The sequence below is a fragment of the Tachysurus vachellii genome, chromosome 23, assembly GCF_030014155.1.
Source record: "Tachysurus vachellii isolate PV-2020 chromosome 23, HZAU_Pvac_v1, whole genome shotgun sequence".
Lineage (NCBI taxonomy): Eukaryota > Metazoa > Chordata > Actinopteri > Siluriformes > Bagridae > Tachysurus > Tachysurus vachellii.
Window position 1 is genome coordinate 2,931,845 of NC_083482.1, and position 20,388 is coordinate 2,952,232.

General features: G+C 38.5%; 2 protein-coding genes across 5 annotated transcripts; both read right to left on the reverse strand.

Annotated features, from left to right (window-relative positions):
* Positions 1 to 207: 207 nt before the first annotated feature.
* On the reverse strand, positions 208 to 3,827 carry LOC132839003 (uncharacterized). Of its 3 annotated transcripts, XR_009647679.1 has the most exons (3): positions 3,760 to 3,827; positions 603 to 3,152; positions 257 to 288 (listed from the first exon to the last, which is right to left on the reverse strand). XR_009647679.1 is itself a non-coding variant. In XM_060859728.1 (2 exons), the coding sequence occupies exon 2, from the start codon at positions 3,131 to 3,133 to the stop codon at positions 2,096 to 2,098; it is 1,038 nt and encodes a 345-aa protein (XP_060715711.1). In that variant the 5' UTR covers positions 3,134 to 3,152; positions 3,760 to 3,827; the 3' UTR covers positions 208 to 2,095. The 3 variants fall into 3 exon arrangements, 2 of the variants coding, with proteins under 2 accessions (XP_060715711.1, XP_060715712.1); XM_060859728.1 differs by having other exon boundaries at positions 208 to 3,152; XM_060859729.1 differs by having other exon boundaries at positions 208 to 3,152; positions 3,787 to 3,796.
* A 6,360-nt stretch (positions 3,828 to 10,187) lies between these two features.
* On the reverse strand, positions 10,188 to 18,809 carry LOC132839001 (B-cell receptor CD22-like). 2 transcript variants are annotated; one of them, XM_060859724.1, is made up of 15 exons: positions 18,700 to 18,777; positions 18,546 to 18,592; positions 17,293 to 17,625; positions 16,960 to 17,184; positions 14,834 to 15,181; positions 14,542 to 14,754; positions 13,643 to 13,978; positions 13,345 to 13,563; positions 12,971 to 13,240; positions 12,496 to 12,765; positions 12,021 to 12,290; positions 11,759 to 11,846; positions 11,607 to 11,661; positions 11,311 to 11,525; positions 10,188 to 11,181 (listed from the first exon to the last, which is right to left on the reverse strand). In XM_060859724.1, the coding sequence occupies exons 2-15, from the start codon at positions 18,589 to 18,591 to the stop codon at positions 11,100 to 11,102; spliced, it is 2,970 nt and encodes a 989-aa protein (XP_060715707.1). In that variant the 5' UTR covers position 18,592; positions 18,700 to 18,777; the 3' UTR covers positions 10,188 to 11,099. The 2 variants fall into 2 exon arrangements, with proteins under 2 accessions (XP_060715707.1, XP_060715708.1); XM_060859725.1 differs by lacking the exons at positions 13,643 to 13,978; positions 14,542 to 14,754 and having other exon boundaries at positions 18,546 to 18,809.
* Positions 18,810 to 20,388: the final 1,579 nt, after the last annotated feature.

Here is a 20,388-nt window from a genome sequence, read left to right on the forward strand (position 1 = left end):
AACCATCTCATTACACACTGTAATAAACACAAACTGTGACAAATCCTAAACATCTGGATCAATCTAATCGATCAGGAAGGCAAAATTAAATGAAACATCTTAAGTCTGGCCTGACTACTGGTATTCTTTTTTAAAAAAAATCAGTAATGCATCAACAAATTAATTAATTAAAATGTGGTTTTAATGAGAAACTTGCCTCGCCTATCATGAGTCCATCAGGCCTCAAAGTCTGTAACTCTCTGTGCCGCAGAGTGAAATTCTGGCTCTGTTCCTGCTTTACAACAGCAACTACAATTTCAGTAGGTTTGTGTGTCCATATTACATATTAAATCCATTTAAAACATTTTAATAGGCTACTTTGACAGCACATTCTACTGTCCTTGTACAGACAGCTGACATTTCATTTAGTGATCATGAATATTTTTTTCATTTGTGTCATTTTTTTTTTTAAAGATGGACTGTGTCCTGGGGTGAACACACCTTAAGTGCCATTGCTAAACATTTCACAATTTAATATAGTTTTTATAGCTTTATAGTGCTATAGGTGGCTTTAAGCTCTACAAATGACAATAATTTGATTTAAATTATTTGAGAGATCATACCTCTGTGGCAGTCTCAGACATTTTATGTGTGAGGTCAGTACTGCTGTTATTGACATCTTTGCTTTTTTTCTTGATTGACTCTCTCTCTCTTTGCCAAACCTTCCTGAGATTAAGTTAGGGCTTTTCATCGGATGTGTTCGAGTAGCAGCCGTTCAGAGAAGTTATGAGCCATTATGTGTTCTATGTACCTCCCCTGTAAAGAGGCATACATTTTTCTGACAAATGCTCCTGGCATAAAGGCGTCTTTGTTTTTTCAGAATTGACTGTTTCACGATTCCGAACCATCGCTCAACATGGCAATTTGTGTCCCTTGTTTTAATTGGCACAGAGCTGTCATCTTCATTGCCATCTGCATACCGTTTCAAATCCCCCAACAGAAGACCACTCCAAAGTGGAAAAAATGCCAAGATAGTTGCCAAAAAGGACATCAACAATGCCTGGGCAGAAGTATGCATTTTCTTTATAGTTTGTAGTCTCAGAATCCTTTTTCAATCTCTTCCTGTACCTCCTTCAATACCTTCTTGAATTCTTATGTGAAGGGAGATCTGCCAACAATAGTGTGGGCATTTGTTCAGTCCTCTTCATCTTCTTCCTGAGTTAAGGGACTGTTCTGTAAATTGTCCTCTAAATCTTCTATGTCTGGAATCTTGCCTTCTTTTATTAAGTCCTACATGGCCTTCAGATTAATCATGACAGTAATGGTGTTGTGCTTCCCAATTAAGACAGTGCCTACCACAGTGTGGTCATTGAGGTAGTGTTTTGCAACCTGGCAAATGCAAATGTTGCAAATTCATTCAAACCTTTGGCAGAACATATTTGTAGCACTGTAAATGCTTTGATATCCTTCCATGTCTTCAGTTTTGAACAAATGTCAAAAGCCCTGTCCAAGTAGTCGACAATGCTCTCCCTGTTAAATGACAGAAGAACACTTTGGAGCAGTGTCCAGCTATAGTCTGTTTCTATCTGGTGCACTCTTAGTTTTGTGTACTGTGAAAGTTTTCGGAAGAACTGCATTATCCAGAATGTGATTTGTGGAATAGAGTGTTCATTTGTCAGCATCTCACAGACAGGGAGGGGAGGAGCATTCTGACCACATCCAGGCAGACTGAGAGAGTAGTAAAGGACTCTTTTGGTCTGACCAGGAACTTTTGATGCAACATTTCCTGTAGCATCAAGGTACAGTATAGGGTCAGTGGAGTCTTCTTTCTTAGGTGTTGCACAACTAAGCTTACTCCTGTTTCCGTGTACATATGTACACTGAAGGGGTCCACTTGAAAGTTCTGTATGTACCCAGGCATTTTGTGAAATTTGGTGTCACATTCCTTCAGGATATTTTGAGTGAGGTTCATCTCCATGAACATCATCATTAATTCTTTTACTCTTTCTAAACTTTGAACTAATCACTTTTAGAACATTTTTGTTCAGACTTTGCGTTGTTTCAAGAAATTAGTTCAGAAATGTTTTTTTTTTAAGGTTTACTGTGAGAAAATTGGCTAACTCCTTTGTCTAGGGCTCTTGCATTTCTCCCTCTTCTTTGTGTTTGTTGCTGGTCTGAATTTTCGTTCACTTTTTTTGTGTGCAATTTGTCCTTTTTGTAGCACAGAGATCTTAACTGGGTTGTCTGCCACTGGCTCCTTTTTCCTTTTAAAGAAGTATTTTGCACTGCAGGAAGGGAATGTACAAACTGCTGTAATATTTAAATACGGACTATTAATTTTCCGGCTGTGAGGAGTTTTAATATGCTGGCTCTTGAAGGAAAGGGTACAACAAGGATTTTTCTTTCTGAAACTGTTGTACAATACATGGGTCCACGGTTGTCTCAGTTTTGTAGAACCTTGCAGTGGAACAACTGTTTGCCATTTCTTTCTGTTCACTGTAATTATGAACCTTTTTGAACACACTGGCATCTTTCTCCATTGTTTTGTGTTCCCTCTTTTTCCATGTTCAGTTTGGATGCCACTCTGCAATGACACATTCTGTTGTTCATCTTCTCCATCACTTTGGTCTAATACTACCTCAACATCTGCGATGGCTTCCTCCACTTGAACTATATTCTGCAATGACACATTCTGTTGTTCATCTTCTCCATCAATTTGGTCTAATTCTACCTCAACATCTGTGATGGCTTCCTCCACTTGAACTATATTCTGCAATGACACATCCTGTTGTTCATCTTCTGTAACCTGTCTTTCTTCATCATTTTTGTCTGTCTTGAATACTGATGGCTCCTCAGTTTCACAATCAGTTGCTTTATTATTCATTACCTGAGGATCATTTGTCTGTTGTTTAGTAACCAAGTCCTTTACTCCATTTCGGTTTGCGGTCCACATCACCCATAGCCAATGACGGTTTTTCTTATGATCTTCACCAAACAGACTCTGAGAGAGTTCAGACCAGATTTTTGAAGAGTAACCTGTATCTGTCTTTGAAATGTTAACACTCCTCATTGTTCTGACCAAAGCATCCATGCCACCAACCATTGCACACAAGTCTTTCCTCTTCATTCTCTGTCCTTTTTTAACTCTACCCATTTTGAGTCAAATTTTCTCTCTGAAATAAAGGAATAAGGGAACAGACAAATCTTCAAACCTTTCGGCAAGATACATACAGTTCAGTAAAATCTTTTTGCAATAAGAGAAGTAAGCACTACATATGTAAAGCCACAGTTCACACTTTAAACAAACACTTAAAGCAAATTAATTAGGGCTGTCCATCGATTACAATTATTCATCAGATTGATTATATTTCTTGTTACTTAATTAATGTTGATAACTCACACGTAATTTCATATTAATATTTGCTAAAATAACTTCCCAAAATATTATACACTGCATTATTTTTGCAGACAAAACCATTTAGTTACCACAGACAATTCTCTTAAGAAGTTAATATCAAATGTTATAATGATAAATCATAATTGTTCATCCATAGGGTGACCATATGTTATATTTTTATACATATACGTGTTTGTGTATTAATCAGCAGAGAAAAAAAAATCGTCATTCATTTTGTAAATCCAGTTATTAATTTATATTTTGAAATTGTATTTTCAGCATGTGTCACGGAGTCACCAGGTCCTTCCGTCACTCAGCAGCATTCACATTCACCTGAGTACTAATCAACACACACACTATATAAGCCACTCTCAGTCACTCACTCTTTGTCTGGTCTCATATGTACTAACGTGATTTTCTCTGCAGTCATTCAAGCTCCACAGCTTTATAGCAATCGGCTTCCCTTCCTTCGTCCTCACTTCCGGAGCGACAGGATTCGCTCCTATATCGTCATAGATATATACACTAGATGACGCCTTGTATAGGGCAGTACATTGGAGCGAATGCGTCAACTGAGCCGCCATCTTGGTACAGGGGACCCCCTCCTCTTAATGCATTAGCGTCAATGTAGGCAAAGAAATAAAATCACCATAAATCGTCATGAATGCGATTTCTAGTTTTTTTTTGGTTCGTTCCAAAGGTCAGACATGTATTTATCATTAAGTCCAGAGAAAATTTAAGGTTTTGATAATAAGATAATCTACTTTTTCACAATATAATGCATAGTGCTTGTAGGTGTAAGTTTATTACTTACATTCTTCCACTTGAGTAAACTTTAAATGAACAATCACTACTTACCTTATAGCCTACTGCATGTAACACTGCTACAATGGTGTGACTATACATGTTTATTTAAACATTTAAATTGTATTGGTTTATTAAATATGAGAGGATTTGAGAGGACAAATTTGAGAGGAACATAATGTGAAAGTTAGATAGTTGAGGTGCTCAACCTTTTCAACTCAAAACTGTTCAACCTTTTATTTATTTCTTTCCCGCGATACTTTTGCTACATTAAATAAGTATGTAATACAGTCACATAAACCAAAAAAAGGGGGCCTTTGAGCCTGAACTTGTGTGTTACACTGCCAAACTAACTGGTGACATCCTTCCAGAACTGTCAGCTGAGTTAACCATCAAAAAAAAGTGTTTAGTGTCCCTGCAACTTGTCCATGACTGATGTCTCTGTTTTTCACTTGGGAATCTACAAACAGATTCAGATTCTGATTCTTTTATTTAATACCATGTCAGCAATCAAAAGCTATGTTCATGGCAAAAATTCTATTACAAAAACACAAATATCATATAAATACAATAAAAACAAAACAGCAAGTCATATTCAAAACTTTTTTAATTAACATACGATATCTTTTCAGGTATAATGTCATTAAATATGTCCTTAAGTGAAGTAACTTGATAAAAGAGCATTCTGCTTGTGTTAAGTCCAGGACAATCTAATAAAATATGTTTGACAGATAAGGGAATCTTACAGAACATACATAAAGTTGGGTCTTTTCACCTTTAAGCAAAAAAAGCATGGGTCAAGGGGGACTTTTTCACACAGGGCCATGTGGGTTTGGATTTTGTTTTCCGTTAGTAATAAAAACCTTCATTTAAAAACTGCATGTTGTGTTTACTTGTGTTATCTTTGACTAATATTTACATTTGTTTGATGATCTGAAACAGTGTGACAAACGTGCAAAAAAAAAATAAATTCAGGAAGGGGTCCAACACTTTCACACCGCTGTAGGACTATTACAATAGATTTTCTATAAAAACAGAGGAATCCCTTTCATTAAACCTCCATTTGTAAAGACTGCTATAAAAGGTCAAACAATAATCTACAATATCACGTGAATCTTGTGTTATTATACCATTTATATTCAGATTCAAAAGTGCATTTCTATTTGCTTGGAATTTTTCCAGTTACTAAAAGTGAAATTTAAGGACAGTTTAGCGATGGATATTCGACAGATTTTCAGTCAGTTAATTCAAATCAGTTCAATTCAATTTATTTGTATAGCGCTTTGAACAATTTCCCATTGTCTCAAAGCAGTTTTACAGAAGTATGGAAAAAGAAGAGAGAAAAAATAAATAAATATATCATAATAATAAGAATGAGAAGAAAAAATAAGGATAAAAATAAATTAATTAATATATACAATTAAAGTGTAAATTAATTTTAAAACTTAAGATACTATATATCTAATGAATATCTAATGAACAAGCCGGAGGCAACGGCGGCAAAGAAAAACTCCCTGAGAGGACATGAGGAAGAAACCTTGAGAGGAACCAGACTCAGAAGGGAACCGTCCTCATTTAAGGGACCGTCAATAAATTACCACTGAATGCGGAAACGTCTCTGACAGACGAGCTGAAAGCTTTTTACGTTCACTTCGAGGCTGCAGCTCACAGCTCTATTACAGATATCACACACAGCTGCACACATCTGTACTTTATTCACAACAGTCATACTGTTCTGTTCACCATCAGTGTTCATACTTATTTATTTATATTTGTATATAATTTCTGTGATGTATTTGGCTAAAGTTATTATTGTTTATTACCACTAGAGGGCACCCTCGGGTGTATGTGTTATTATGCTGCTAATTGATTGAGAAAATGAAGTTAGCTTTAATAAGTGATGGATATTATCACTATATCGGTATATTGATACACAAATATAACAAAACCCTTTTCCTGTACAGGTAAATCTATTACTGTTTTTACTGTAAATATTTTATTCTATTATTTTCTTACATTTATGACAGATTGTGGAGAACATTTCATTACGTCATACCGTGTATGGTTGTGTATGTGACATAAGATTTGAAGTGTAATATAATCATGAGATGATATTGTGCTACTGGTGATGTGTAACTTTAATATACTTGTTTTATATTGAATTGATTTCTACTCAATGGGTTTCAGTCTCTACTGATACAGTTTACTGTATACATGTTAAAATTCTTACTTATGTTGTGATTAAAGATGAACAAACTGTTTATGATTTCATGGATATAAATTATGTGTTTTATTTTGTATTTCTACTTAATTCTGTTCACATTTTTTGAATAACCAGGATTGTTCTCTAGATTATATAAAGAAGTTTGTACTGCTGTTCAAAAAACCTCTAAAAAGATCAAATAATTAAATAAATAAAACCACAATATAAATGCTCATGAGCTCAATTTTATTCTTGTAAATAGAAACATTTTAAAGATTTTACAGTAACAGACCCGACATATTAAAATCCATCTTGACTTTGGTCTGAATTCTTTGCTTTAACAGATCAAGCAGGTGAAGAGACGATGAGAAAAATCAGGATATAGTAGAAAATGTGCAGGATTTCTGCAGGCGGCTACTTAACTGTATGGCACTGAATCAAATGAAATCAAATCATTAGAGATTTTAGGTACTTGTTTAGGTGAGATTTAAAGGGAATGAAATTCTAATTGCAAATCAGACAGGACTTGACGAGAAACCATAAAAAGTAAAATATGACCACGTTCTGGTATAAAAATTAAATATACTTATTATACCCTGTAACCGCATTGTAAGATAATGTACAAACATACTATTCTCATCCCTTTTCCTGCAGTGAAGGTATGTTCACACACTGGCAGTACCTTGAGTGGTACTGTCACACTGGCGATGCTGGGTGGTAATGCTCTTGAAACTGTGCTAGGAGAATCAACAAACCTCCTTGCAACAGCAGATATGGACATGCCATCCTGGTGAAGCTGGACTACTTTTACCTCTTCATTGGTTACTGCCTCATGTTACAAATTGTGACAAGGAACATAAAACACAAAACTCAGTCAAATCAGTCAGGAAGGATAAGGAGAGGGCAATTGTATGTGGCCACCACCTGCAAAACCATTTACGACATTTGGCCTTATCCAGATCAGTCTAACTCCATCACCCAACAGCTAAACACCATACTCTACATACTATACCTAGTTTAGAACCCTGGTAAGTTAGGATGTCGAGGAATATTCTGGAGACAGACGAAATGCAAACTGAACTCTCATCTTGCGTTTATTCAGTTCATGATCTCAGCACACTTCCAAAAACTTTCAACAAAAGTCGAAACAGTTCAACAGAAACATTCACAGTTTTCTATCCATGCTCAGCTGATTCTCCCCATTGTGGGAGAGTAATCCGCCATGACCAACTGCACCCCTTGGCTGTGGGCCACCTCAATTTAAAAAATTTGAGAAACCAACGAGTGATCAGAATGTTGACATACTTTCTGCCATGAAGCCACTTGAGCGGGGTAAGATGATGGCCAGAAACACTGTCTTTTTTCTTCGTTTCACTTGTCCAACACATCAGATTGCAGAACAAAAGGGAGAAAAATGTCAGTTGAATTTAACAGCGTGCCAACGAGTATAAACCTTTGATAATAGCCAGCCAGCCCCAGGAACTACCTGACACCTTATTTGTCTTGAATGTTGATGATCAATTTGGAGATGCCCTCATATGTTTTTAAGGCTGTTGGCAATCATTAGACAGCATGATTAGGGGATTAGGATTAGGTTAGGGACAACCTGGAAGAAAATGTGATACAGTAAATTGGTGTAATCCAAACAGTGTGGAAAATGCAATTTTTACAAGGGAATCTGTCAAGCCTCTTAGGTTAAATCCAGTGTCAAATTAAAGTGAGCTGCACCTAACAAACTGACACACTATTGACACACCAAAACAGACCAACCCCTTGGCTTTAAGCACCAAAACTACCAGACTGCTCACATTGAGTAAAGCCTTTAGCTTCATCTGTACCACGTTTTTCTGTGGTCAAACCACCAATATGAGCAGCTGTGCACAACCACACCTATAGGCATCTTGGTGTGGTGCTTTATGAGATGCAATTGATCTCATAAAGAAGCAAAAACATATCAGAAAATTTCCCTTGCGAGCTGCCATCATGTGCTCTCTGGGACAGTGTGATGTGGTCTCTAAAATAAACCTGCATTTGGGACTTGCCCCTGGTCCCAGCTCCTATCTCTCTGGAACCACCATCGTTAGTGCCACATGGGCCTCTCTCCCTGGTTTCAGGAGACTGAGTTGGTATGTTTAGAATGTATATACTGTAGTGTATGTACTGTAGACTGCATAGTCTCTATCCATTCACCTGACCTAATAGTCGACTTCTCTGACTCTTTGTGTGACATTAAAGGGTTCTTGCCACTTTCCAAGTCATTTAGAGCTTGTGATAGGTAGTAAAACAAGTACTTCTTTTATCCAATGCAAATTCCCATAGCCAAGTACCTATCATACAGCTGGGATTGACAATCTAGTGCCTGAATGTACCGAATTTCATTTCTGCTGGTAGAAGATCCATTCTCTCAATTTTCTTAACGACATCTGGAATGGTGCATGGCTGTGTCCGTACAAGAATTTGAAATGGGAAAACTCCATGTAGGTTTGCAGAACCTCTGGTACTACAAATAACAATACATGCATCATCGTGAATTTGATTAAACTGTTCAACCTGCCAGTCCGTAAGTGTATGGTAAATGCCAGGGCAAATAACTTTAATAGCCAAGTTTCCAGTAGCTCTTTGGTACTCACTGTTGGGTTGTCTCTTCTTTAGGGCCTGAGTCACTCTATACAACCTCTTCCCCTCTCCTCAAAAAGTAAATGTGGGACAGCGGAACATTAGGCTGTATTGGACAACCATGTTTCTTCGAGGAAATCCCCAATAATAAAGGAAAACACCACCACACCAAAAAAAAACCCTGATAAGGATTTTTTTGTTGATGGCACCTGCCTTCCCAGTCAACCTTAAGCACATGCCACACCATATCTTGTGTTTATTGCAGAACCCATCCACAAATATTTCCCACTATTGCTTAAAGGCCTGACCAAGTCATTGTCACAACCGGCAAGGATTAGACAGACCCGTATGCAGGATAGCTTCAAATGAATGGGGTTTAATAAATAATAAGACATAAAACAGGAACACAGACGAAAACTAAACAAAACAAAGGATGATGAAATGAAGCCGTTACACGAACATGATAATGACGGTACACATGACGATGATTCCGCACTACCGTTGGGAACGCGGCATGATTAAATAGACATGATAATGACAACGGGAAACGTGTGTGGAGACGGGAGGAGCAGACGAAGGCGGGACAGACACGTGACGAGGAACATAAACAAAGGCACATGGCCAAAAGTCCGGGCTGAGTCCTCACAGTCATCCTAAGAATGAGTGGATTTGTGAAGCAAGGACACAACACTACCTCTATGCTTTTACCCCCTCAGAATTTAATCCTGTCTGACACATGTGGATATTTGTGAACAGCTTTGTGCACAAACTTCACCATCACCAACTTTGCATTTTCCAATTCCCCACATTGAATCTTTGGTGGCAGGTGGTCTGGATACACCCCAAATATCAGGTGCTGGTTACACCAAGGCCAATACGTACTCCTTTGTATACTAACTGACATGTTGTATGTTCCTGCTCTGGTGAGCACAAGATGTTCTCCCTGTGGAGAACAGCATGGTGAGACATTAGAGCGACAGAGAAAATAAAGCAAGGTGGGAACCGTAGCCCCAGCACCACAGATCCCTGTTCCTCAGAAGAGTTCTTTAACTGCATACAGATGGCAGCGGCGCTCCTCAGGTGTCTGACCTGACTGTCATCTACTGAAAAATGTAGCAACATGCAACAGCTATTTACAGCCAATATTATGTACAAAAAATAAAAATGGACAGATGAGTTCACAAAGAGTTTCATTAAATTTAAATGTTTATTGAGGGAGTTAATCAGCTGCCATTGGATTACAAATGAATGTGAAGTAAAAAGCTTTTCTGTTTTTACTCTATCTTGGTTTAAGTTCTTGTTCTACTGATACAGTGCATAGAGATAAGTGGAAAATAAAAGCCCTTGTGTCATAGACATCATATGTGAAGGACTAAAACTCAGTTAAATGGAAATGAATAAAGTTAAAAGAAATAGACTATTTGGCTAGTGGCACTTCAAGCTTTGGACCAATAGAGGGCACTAGTGATTCTAATTATTCATTCTATTCTGACAGTTTTTTAAAATACAGAAACGATAACACAATAGAACAAATAGAACAAAATGAGCTACAGCAGAAACTATAGAATCAGCACCTTCTGACCAATCAGAATCGAGAAAGCAGTGTACTGGGATAAGTCATCAAACCATAAACAAACCCTTAATAATGACCCTAATAATAATCTATATGGAATATAACTGGACAGTATACATGCCCACACACAGTGTTGTGTGTGTTTAAGTGCCTTCATTAGTGACACGACAGCCTTTAAATCCACTGGTGAAATTAAGAGTCATCTAAATGATAAATAAAGTCTCAATAATTAACAAAATAAAAGTCTTATATTTATCACAAAAAACAGTTAAAGAAAGAGTATATAAAGAACTACAAACAGAAAACACCAAATTTTTTAGCATTAAAATATGATGGGACAAATATAAGGAAAAGCGTAGACAAAAAAAAAATTATTTCTCAACCCGCATACACAATTTTTTAAGGTAAAACAGCATACAAGCACTACAATACACTATTATAGCATCAATACTGCTACTGATGAAATGCCAAAGCTGCCCCTCTTCTCTTAATCAGTTTAGATACAGAACAGTATGATCACATCTCTCTCAACTTTTGCTCTGTCTGGGGATTTTCTGGACCTTGCTGTAGATCTGAGACGTATCATCATCCTCTTCATCTGCCACAAGCCTGTAGAACAAAAGGAGGTCATTTACAAATAAGGTATAGTATTAAATTTATAATCAGTCACTAAATGGACTTAATGATGTTGACTGAGCAGCACAGTTACTGTTGTTATAATGATAATGATTTGCTCACTGGATAGTAGCAGTTCTCCTGCTAACGTTCACTTCAGCGTACTGAACATCCTCTTCCTCTGTGCTGTGTGCAGGAAGTCTCGGGGACAGAGACCCTTCCTGTGTGTGGGAGCTTTTAATAACAACACTGGCGTAGTGAACGTCATCCTGTTCGTCTGAGACTCTTCTGCTACGGTTTGAGGCTGAGATATTTTCATACACTGATGCAGACTGAGGCTGAAAACAAACACAGTATTAAGTTTAATTCTGAACATGTCACATGATCAAACAGTCCCTCCTCCTTTCAACCACACTCACCTGTCCACTCTCACCAGTGCTGCTGTGGCCATTAGCTGAGCTCCGCTTCCTCTTCCTGAGAAACGACAAGCATGTGTTCAAGCCAATTGTACATAATAATTTAAATGTAAATTATGTTTCAAAAACATTCAGTATGTTCACGTTTTACATACCATATCAACAGAGCTCCTGGGATGAGTGTTAATGCCAAGAAGACAAACAGTCCCAACATGGTGAATGTTAACACATTGTTCTTAGGCCCTTAATAAAAAAAAAACATAAATAAAATGTATACTTTATACAGCTACACAAATGTTTTACATTTACATCATTTGGAAAATGCCCTTATCCAGAGCGATGTAAAAAAGTGTGTAAATCCCTATACAGTAATTGGATACATTAACTCTGGTTGAGTAGGTTTTATGCTGCACTTACTGAACACATCCAGGTGTGTTGGTGTAGAGTTGTGGTGTCCCAGCTGGTTGTGAGCAGTGCAGTAGTACAGTCCTCTGTGCTGGGAGCTGATCTCACTGATGCTGTAATTCTGGCCTGTTATCAGCAGTGTGTCTGCAGCTGAACTCTGTTTAAACCAGGAGTAGGTGAGAACAGGAGGGTTTGCATCACTGCTACAGCTCAGAGTCACTGAATCCCCCTCCACTGTGTCTCCAGAGGAAAGAACCACTGCTGTGGTGTTTTTAGGAGAATCTAAAATCAGGCACAAGGTCTTAATATTAAAAGCCTCATTTAGGAAGATGGTTAGCTGGAGCATCTAAACAAGAAACATGATACATGTTGAAACCTTATTTTTTTATCACTTGAGGTTATTGTTATTAAAGTAGTGTGTTCTTTGTTTTTACTCCCATTACTATTGTTTTTTATGAGTACATTCATATTAAGGGATGTCACATACACAACACATCCAGGTATGTTGGTGTAGAGTTGTGGTGTCCCAGCTGGTTGCGAGCAGTGCAGTAGTACAGTCCTCTGTGCTGGGAGCTGATGTTACTGATGCTGTAATTCTGGCCTGTTATCAGCAGTGTGTCTGCAGCTGAACTCTGTTTAAACCAGGAGTAGGTGAAAACAGGAGGGTTTGCATCACTGCTACAGCTCAGAGTCACTGAATCCCCCTCCACTGTGTCTCCAGAGGAAAGAACCACTGCTGTGGTGTTTTTAGGAGAATCTAAAATCAGGCACAAGGTCTTAATATTAAAAGCCTCATTTAGGAAGATGGTTAGCTGGAGCATCTAAACAAGAAACATGATACATGTTGAAACCTTATTTTTTTATCACTTGAGGTTATTGTTATTAAAGTAGTGTGTTCTTTGTTTTTACTCCCATTACTATTGTTTTTTATGAGTACATTCATATTAAGGGGTGTCACATACACAACACATCCAGGTATGTTGGTGTAGAGTTGTGGTGTCCCAGCTGGTTGTGAGCAGTGCAGTAGTACAGTCCTGTGTGCTGGGAGCTGATGTTACTGATGCTGTAATTCTGGCCTGTTATCAGCAGTGTGTCTGCAGCTGAACTCTGTTTAAACCAGGAGTAGGTGAGAACAGGAGGGTTTGCATCACTGCTACAGCTCAGAGTCACTGAATCCCCCTCCACTGTGTCTCCAGAGGAAAGAACCACTGCTGTGGTGTTTTTAGGGGAATCTGAACAGAAATAAAACACCTGAATCAGCTGCTGTGTGTTCAGGATCAGTGTTTGATAGAGATGTAGATGGACTCTGAATGAGGAGAGTAAAATCCACACTCACACACTGGAGGAGAGAGGAGACTGTCATGGCCTTCAACAGCACAGCTGTAACTGACCGCACCACCGACTGCAGCTACAGAGCAGGAGGCAGATTTACACTCAGACACACGCTGTCCGTTCTTGTACCAGATGTAAGTGGGTTTGTTAGACAGAGTGCAGGTGGTGATGCAGCTCAGATCGATTTGTCCGCTACCCGAGTCTGATACTGTAACCTTCAGACCTGCAAATATTAAATTAGATTGTAATTACTTTTATCTGTAAAACTATAGATAAATAAATGTATAACAGTGTGACATTACCTGTGACAGACAGAGAGACTCCAGGTTCTCCGGTGTATTTTCTTGTAGGATCATCAGTGTGGAATCTGAACCTGTATGTTTGAGCGTCTCTCTCTCTCAGGTTAGTGATTCTCAGACTACAGTCATTCTGGGAGCTCTGTGTGTACTGCACTCGGCCCTGATACTCTTCATCCTCTCTCACATCCTCCAGGTCTTTAATGAACCACATCACTTCTGTGACCTTGTATTTATTAGGGAAGATGTAATAACTGTGTATATCCACTGATGAGCCAATCAGAGAACAGATAGTCTGGGTGGAGTAAATCACACTCCAGCAGCTCTTCTCATCTAAATTGCCTGAAACACACAAAATACAATAGACTTAAAAAAAAATTGATGTGAGTTTATTGCCATCTATTAGGTTTGAGCCAAGTGTAAATAATAAAAAAAAAAGTTTGGATCTTTTACTCTGTTTAGAAACATCATTTTCTTGAGATCAGAATAAAAGAAAAAGACACTTAAAAAAAAGGTTTTTGTGAATTGGAGCATGTTGTTGAATCAGGCCAAAATGCCATGAGCACACCTGCTTTTCACATCCTCAAATTTGTTACAAAAGCTAGCAGAGTAAAGTGTAAACCTGGCAACCCTACATGCATTGTGTTTTATCATGATACACACTCTGAGAAAGAGCAATTAGCATACGAACAATTACGGTTATGATTTCTATTTAGATTTAACATTTATAGTTACCATTTAAAGTTAGTTTTAAGATTGATGTAACTTTTAAGAAGAGTTACTATATGTTTAATGTGTACATAACATTAAGATTTAAAATTTACTCTAAAACTTAAAACTATTATTTGATGTGTTGCTCTTTACATACAATGACAGAGTGAGTGAAGTTTAAAGTGAGTTCTTACAGACAGCAGGAGAGCGAAGTTCCTCATGTCCTCTTACAGCACAGGAGAAGCTGCCTGCATCCTTACTGCTGACATACAGTTCATTTCTGTCCTGGTCAGTAACACGCTGTCCGTTCTTGTACCAGATGTAAGTGGGTTTGTTAGACAGAGTGCAGGTGGTGATGCAGCTCAGCTTCTTATTCTTGTCCAAGTCTGATACTGTAACCTTCAGATCTGCAAATATTAAATTAGATTGTAATTACTTTTATCTGTAAAAATGTAGATAAATAAATCTATAATAGTGTGACATTACCTGTGACAGACAGAGAGACTCCAGGTTCTCCGGTGTATTTTCCTGTATCATCATCAGTGTAGAATCTGATCCTGTATGTTTGAGCGTCTCTCTCTCTCAGGTTAGTGATTCTCAGACTACAGTCATTCTGGGAGCTCTGTGTGTACTGCACTCGGCCCTGATACTCTTCATCCTCTCTCACATCCTCAGGCTCAACATTAACCTGCTCTTTAATGAACCACACAGATTTTATCACTCTGTGACCTGCAGGATATTTATAAGAGCAGGAAAGATCAACTGATGTGTTTTTCAGAGCACACACACGTTCAGCAGTGTAAGTCACACCCCAACACTGTTTACCCAGTACACCTGAAACACACAGAGACGTACACACAGGAAGGAAGAAGTCAGAACTGTAAATTTTATATCTTTATAAACATTTAGTTTATTCTGTGTCAATGAAAATGAAGTAAATACTGAGACAGAATTGTGAAATAAAGCGATGTGTTTAAACTACAGTTGAACAGCACCAATGATTTATTGTAGGATTCTGAGACACCATCAGAATAAAGAACACTGTTCCAGGGACAAAGGAACAGGAATTCTGATTATATGGTCATAGGAGACATAAAACCACAGACGGTCACTCACTGACACTGTGGAACCAGTTAATTACTGCTGGTTTGTGGTCATCTAACTTCAGCTGTCCTGTGAACAACTAGGAGAGTGTGAGAGCAACTCTGACCAAGGGAAGACCCTCTCAGCACAAGGAAATCTTTAACAAACCTACTGATTCATGTCACTGGTCAAGAACAGACAGAACCCAAGAGATAGAACCCAAGACTCCTCACCCTTTGTTCGTTCCCACAGGCACACAAAGTTCCCCATGCTCTCACCACTATTCATACAATCCACAGAACTCCTGTTTAAACAAACACATCAGAACTCTCTACAGTCTAAAGGCAGATGTTCAATTGGAAGCCTGCAAGGTCATTTGTTCCCTTCAAGTGCATTTTAAAGTGCATTTAAGTCTCAGTTAAATGAGTTAAATGAGTGTGATATGACTCTCTGATTTACCCATTTGAATGTAGAAAAAAGATCAGAAAGAAGATCACACAGACTCTGAGATCAAGACTCCACATCAACACAAGTTCACACAAAGACTCAGACTCCAGGCTTTTGCACTGCCAAGAACCACAACATCATTCTTCAAGCACTTTCACTTCATTCACCTCCTGACTGGTCTCCTGAAACGCTACTGAAAAGTCGTCCAGACCACCGACGAATAAAATCCGCTCGAAAATCCACCAGTCAAAGGATCTAATGAAGGATTTCTTCGTCCAAACACACCACACAAACACAAGTACAGGACCTCTAGATTCTCTGTGAACTGGTGCTCTTAAACACAAGGTTTAAAGCCCTACTAAAGAACTAAAAGAAGCTTAAACTGATATGATGGTTTGTTCAGTTCATGGTGTGAGATCTAACATACGTTACTAGATACGTGAATTCATTTCTAACATTTATTTCATTCCCATCTCTGTTCTAAATCCTTCTGTGTTGACCTTTGTGTGTGTTTATGTGTTAGTTTAGTTCTGTGTATTAGAATAGTGTAATAAAGTCTCATCAGTGTTTAAATGAAAGTGTCTTGTGTTTCATGAATTTACTGTGTTAAGCTGTCGATCCTGTTACTGTACTATTAACACAGTGTTTTCACTACATGTAGGATTTTATCACCGGTGACCACGGAGGCAACATCACATGCAGAATTAATAAATAAACTACATTCATCTTATCGCTGTATGAATAGTGAATCAGCTGTGGAAGTGTTAAGTTTGTAATATTTCTCGCTCTGAGCCGATCAGACAGTTTCCCATCACATGTACTGGTGGAGAATGAGGGCAGTTCAAGTGCAAATTCCCCATCATTATTAACTGAAATATTATTTAATTATTTGTTATCTCATTAATTAAAGTCCTAAATGATACACACCATCACATCACTGATTATTAAACATTAAAAAATAATAAAATTAAGTCCCCTTTATCAGAAACAATGCTATGAACAAATGATGATGTTTTAATGACAGTAATATGAGCTACTGGTTTCAGTTGGATGCTGAAGGACAGATTTACTCTGACACTTACACACTGGAGGAGAGCGGTGTTCACTCCCATACACCTGACAGGAGTAGCTGCCTTCATCATATTGACTGGTGGAGTCGAGTACAATGGAGGCGTTATCTGTGTATCTGATATTATGTTCATTCCTGTACCAGTAGAAAAGGCGTGTGTCGAGTCTGCAGGTGGAGCTACAGGTCACTTTCACTTCTCTCTGTCCTACAGTGTTAGGATCCACCTTCACCTGCAAGTCTACACACAATTATGGACCAAATCACTGTAAATACATACTACATATTACACAATAAAGTGTGTGTGTGTGTGTGTGTGTGTGTGTGTGTGTGTGTGTGTGTTTGTTACCTGTAACATTCAGTTGAACTCCAGATGAAGCTGATATCCAGTCACTGCTCTGTGTTTTAAATCTAAAGTTATAAACTCCAGAGTCACTCACTCTCACATTACTCACTGTCAGACTACAGTCAGACCCCCAGGTGTTTACAGACACACGTCCTGAATATTCTGGATCTTTTCTCAGGTCTTGTGGTTCTCCTTCAGAGCTCTGGACTCGATACCACTGTCTCTCTGTGACTCTGGAGTGATCAGGTGTAAATGTACAGGGGATTTTTACTGTAGATCCAATAACAACACAGAGACTCTGAGAGGAGAAAGTTACACTGTGCTGAGCCTGAACTCCTGGAACACACACGCACACACAGACAGACACACACACAGACGAACACACAGCACAAACAGACGCACACACGCACGAACAGACACAGACACACACAGCACACACAGACACACACACGCACAGACACACACATGCACGCACAGACACACACGCGCACAGACACACACAGACACAAAAGCACGCACAGACACACGCACATATAAACACACACACAGAGAAAGACACACACAGACACACGCACACACAGACACACGCACGCACACAAAGACATACGCACGCACACAAAGACATACGCACGCACACACAGACACACGCACACACAGACAGAAGCACGCAGAGACACACACATGCACGGACACACACACATACACGCACAGACACACAGACACCAGAAGCACAAAGTAAAATAAGTTAAGAACATAAAGTAATAACTCTTGCACTGACCAGCAAGACAGTAAACACAGTGTTAACTGCTGCTGTTGCTGTTCTCAGTCACACACAGCGAGATGAGGACGTGTGAAAACGACAAAAAAATAAACATTGGTGTGAAAACGCCCATGAACTTCATTCTGGTTTTCAGAATTTACTTTAGTATTTTTAGAAAAAGAAAGCTGCAGGACATTAATATATAATTTATCATATTAATAACAATGTAATATTTGATTATTTTAAAAGAATAATTATTCAATAATCCTTTTATGTTTCAAAAGAATTTGTAATAATTAATGTTCTTTCTTGCTCCATAACTCTTGTCTTTTACTCTCCAACATCCTACAAATTTTCTTGTCTGCACCCAAATCGTGTCAGATTTATAAAACACTTCCAAACACACAGACATGTGGAGAGATTTTTCTGAACTGTTGCAGTAGAGACACAACAGCACAGTAAAACAGTAGAGAGCTGAAATATATGAAAAGTTTACCTGTCAGTAACATGAGGATTGTTGTTACTGTAATATTTCTCAACATTCTATAAAACATGGTGACATCAGCCTTCAGACAGACGACACTCGAAGATCCACCACGTGTAGAATTTACACCAAAATTATCCTTATAAATATAAAATAAATCTCTTACTCTTCTAGTGAATATTAACGGTCTTAATCAGCCTGTTCCTCTTTCACTCGTACTGCACTCGTAAGCAGTTATGAGCTTCTTTATGACTACAGAAGTAAAGACACGGAAGTTGGGAAGCACATTGTCATCACACCTCCCAAATTTAGCTTAGTCTCTTCCTTTACTGTATATCAGAACAGACATACAAGTGTAATGAACGTGTCTTTCTTACACTGGTGCTCTTTATTTTGTGCTAAAAACACATCTCTATAACTTAAGTATTTTTTCTCGACAGAGACACCATACTGTTCTTCTTCTTAGATCCAGGAAACTATTCAGGAATTACAGGAATAGTGAACATGTGCTTTTGGGAAAGATCGGAATTTCGGTTGGAATATAATGGGAACCACCTACAACACACTAGCAACTAACTACGTTAGCATAGCAACAAGCAACACCATAAAAAGCAATTGAAATTTAGCAACCAACCAGCCACATGCTAGCAAAACACAGGGATTACCATAGCAACCCCCTAGCAACACCACAGCAAACACCTGGATAGCATAGCAACCAGCTAGCAACACCACAGATCCATCCTTCCCTTCCCTTGTTGAGACAATAAGGGAGACGGTTTGTCCCATATTTCTCCTACACATTGTTTCATACACACCAAGTCTTCTTAGTGTTGACAATAACACAATGGTGAATGGTGAGTGTTATGGGGCAGAGAATGGTGGGATACGTGTTGTGTGAGTTTGTACGTCAGCGTCATCACTGAATAGAACTCAAACTGTACACTTTACCTCAGAGCACACAGGAGGTGATTAAATGTAGGTAAAAACTAAATCCTCACATATCCTCCTCAGGGGAAATCTGAGGTAAAAGTTACTGAGGGATTTCACACTGTTCTTTTTCTACATCTGACTGAATAATTACAGTTTCAATAATAATCACAAAAAGGCATCAAATTATAGTCAAGTCAAGAAGCTTTTATTGTCATTTCAACCATATATAGCTGTTGCAGTACACAGTGAAATGAGACAACGTTTCTCCAGGATCATGGTGCTACATAAAAACAAAGACAGAGCTAAAGACTAGTAAGTAAGTCCTAGCCACATAAAGTGCAACTGTGAAACCTGGTGCAAACAGTGCAGGACAAAAGACAAACAAGACAGTGCAGGACAAATATTACAAGACAATACAAAAAAGACAATACACAAAAGATATAGTAAAGGATTGTACAAAACAGCAAATGACTGAAATGTGAGACAGCATGTGCAAAGAGCAAAAAGTGTGCAAAAACAGCATGTAAACAGGATGATGGATGTATATTGGAAGTGTGTATATGGTGTAGGTCTGTGCAGTTGATGTGCGTGTGTGTTGTGCTCAGTAGAGTTCAGTTCAGTTATTAAGGAGTCTGATGGCTTGTAGAAAGAAACTGTAACACTGTTGGGTCGTGAGGGCGCGAATGCTTCGGTTCCTTTTTCCAGACGGCAGGAGGGTGAAGAGTGTGTGTGAGGGGTGTGTGGGGTCATCCACAATGCTGTTGGCTTTGCGGAAGCAGCGTGTGGTGTAAATGTCCATGATAGAGGGAAAAGAGACTCCTATATTCTTCTCAGCTGTCCTCACTATCCGCTGCAGGGTCTTGCGATCTGAGATGGTGCAGTTCCCAAACCAGACAGTGATGCAGCTGCTCAAAATGCTCTCAAT

Excerpts from the sequence above, each read along its gene's own strand:
- LOC132839003 (XM_060859728.1), bottom strand. The coding sequence starts at position 3,133 with ATGGGTAGAGTTAAAAAAGGACAGAGAATGAAGAGGAAAGACTTGTGT.
- LOC132839001 (XM_060859724.1), bottom strand. The coding sequence starts at position 18,591 with ATGTTGAGAAATATTACAGTAACAACAATCCTCATGTTACTGACAG. Across the intron at positions 14,755-14,833 it reads AGTCTCTCTGTCTGTCACAG|ATCTGAAGGTTACAGTATCA; the intron begins GTAATGTCACAC and ends TAATATTTGCAG. Across the intron at positions 13,241-13,344 it reads TCTCCTCTCTCCTCCAGTGT|ATTCCCCTAAAAACACCACA; the intron begins GTGAGTGTGGAT and ends ATTTCTGTTCAG.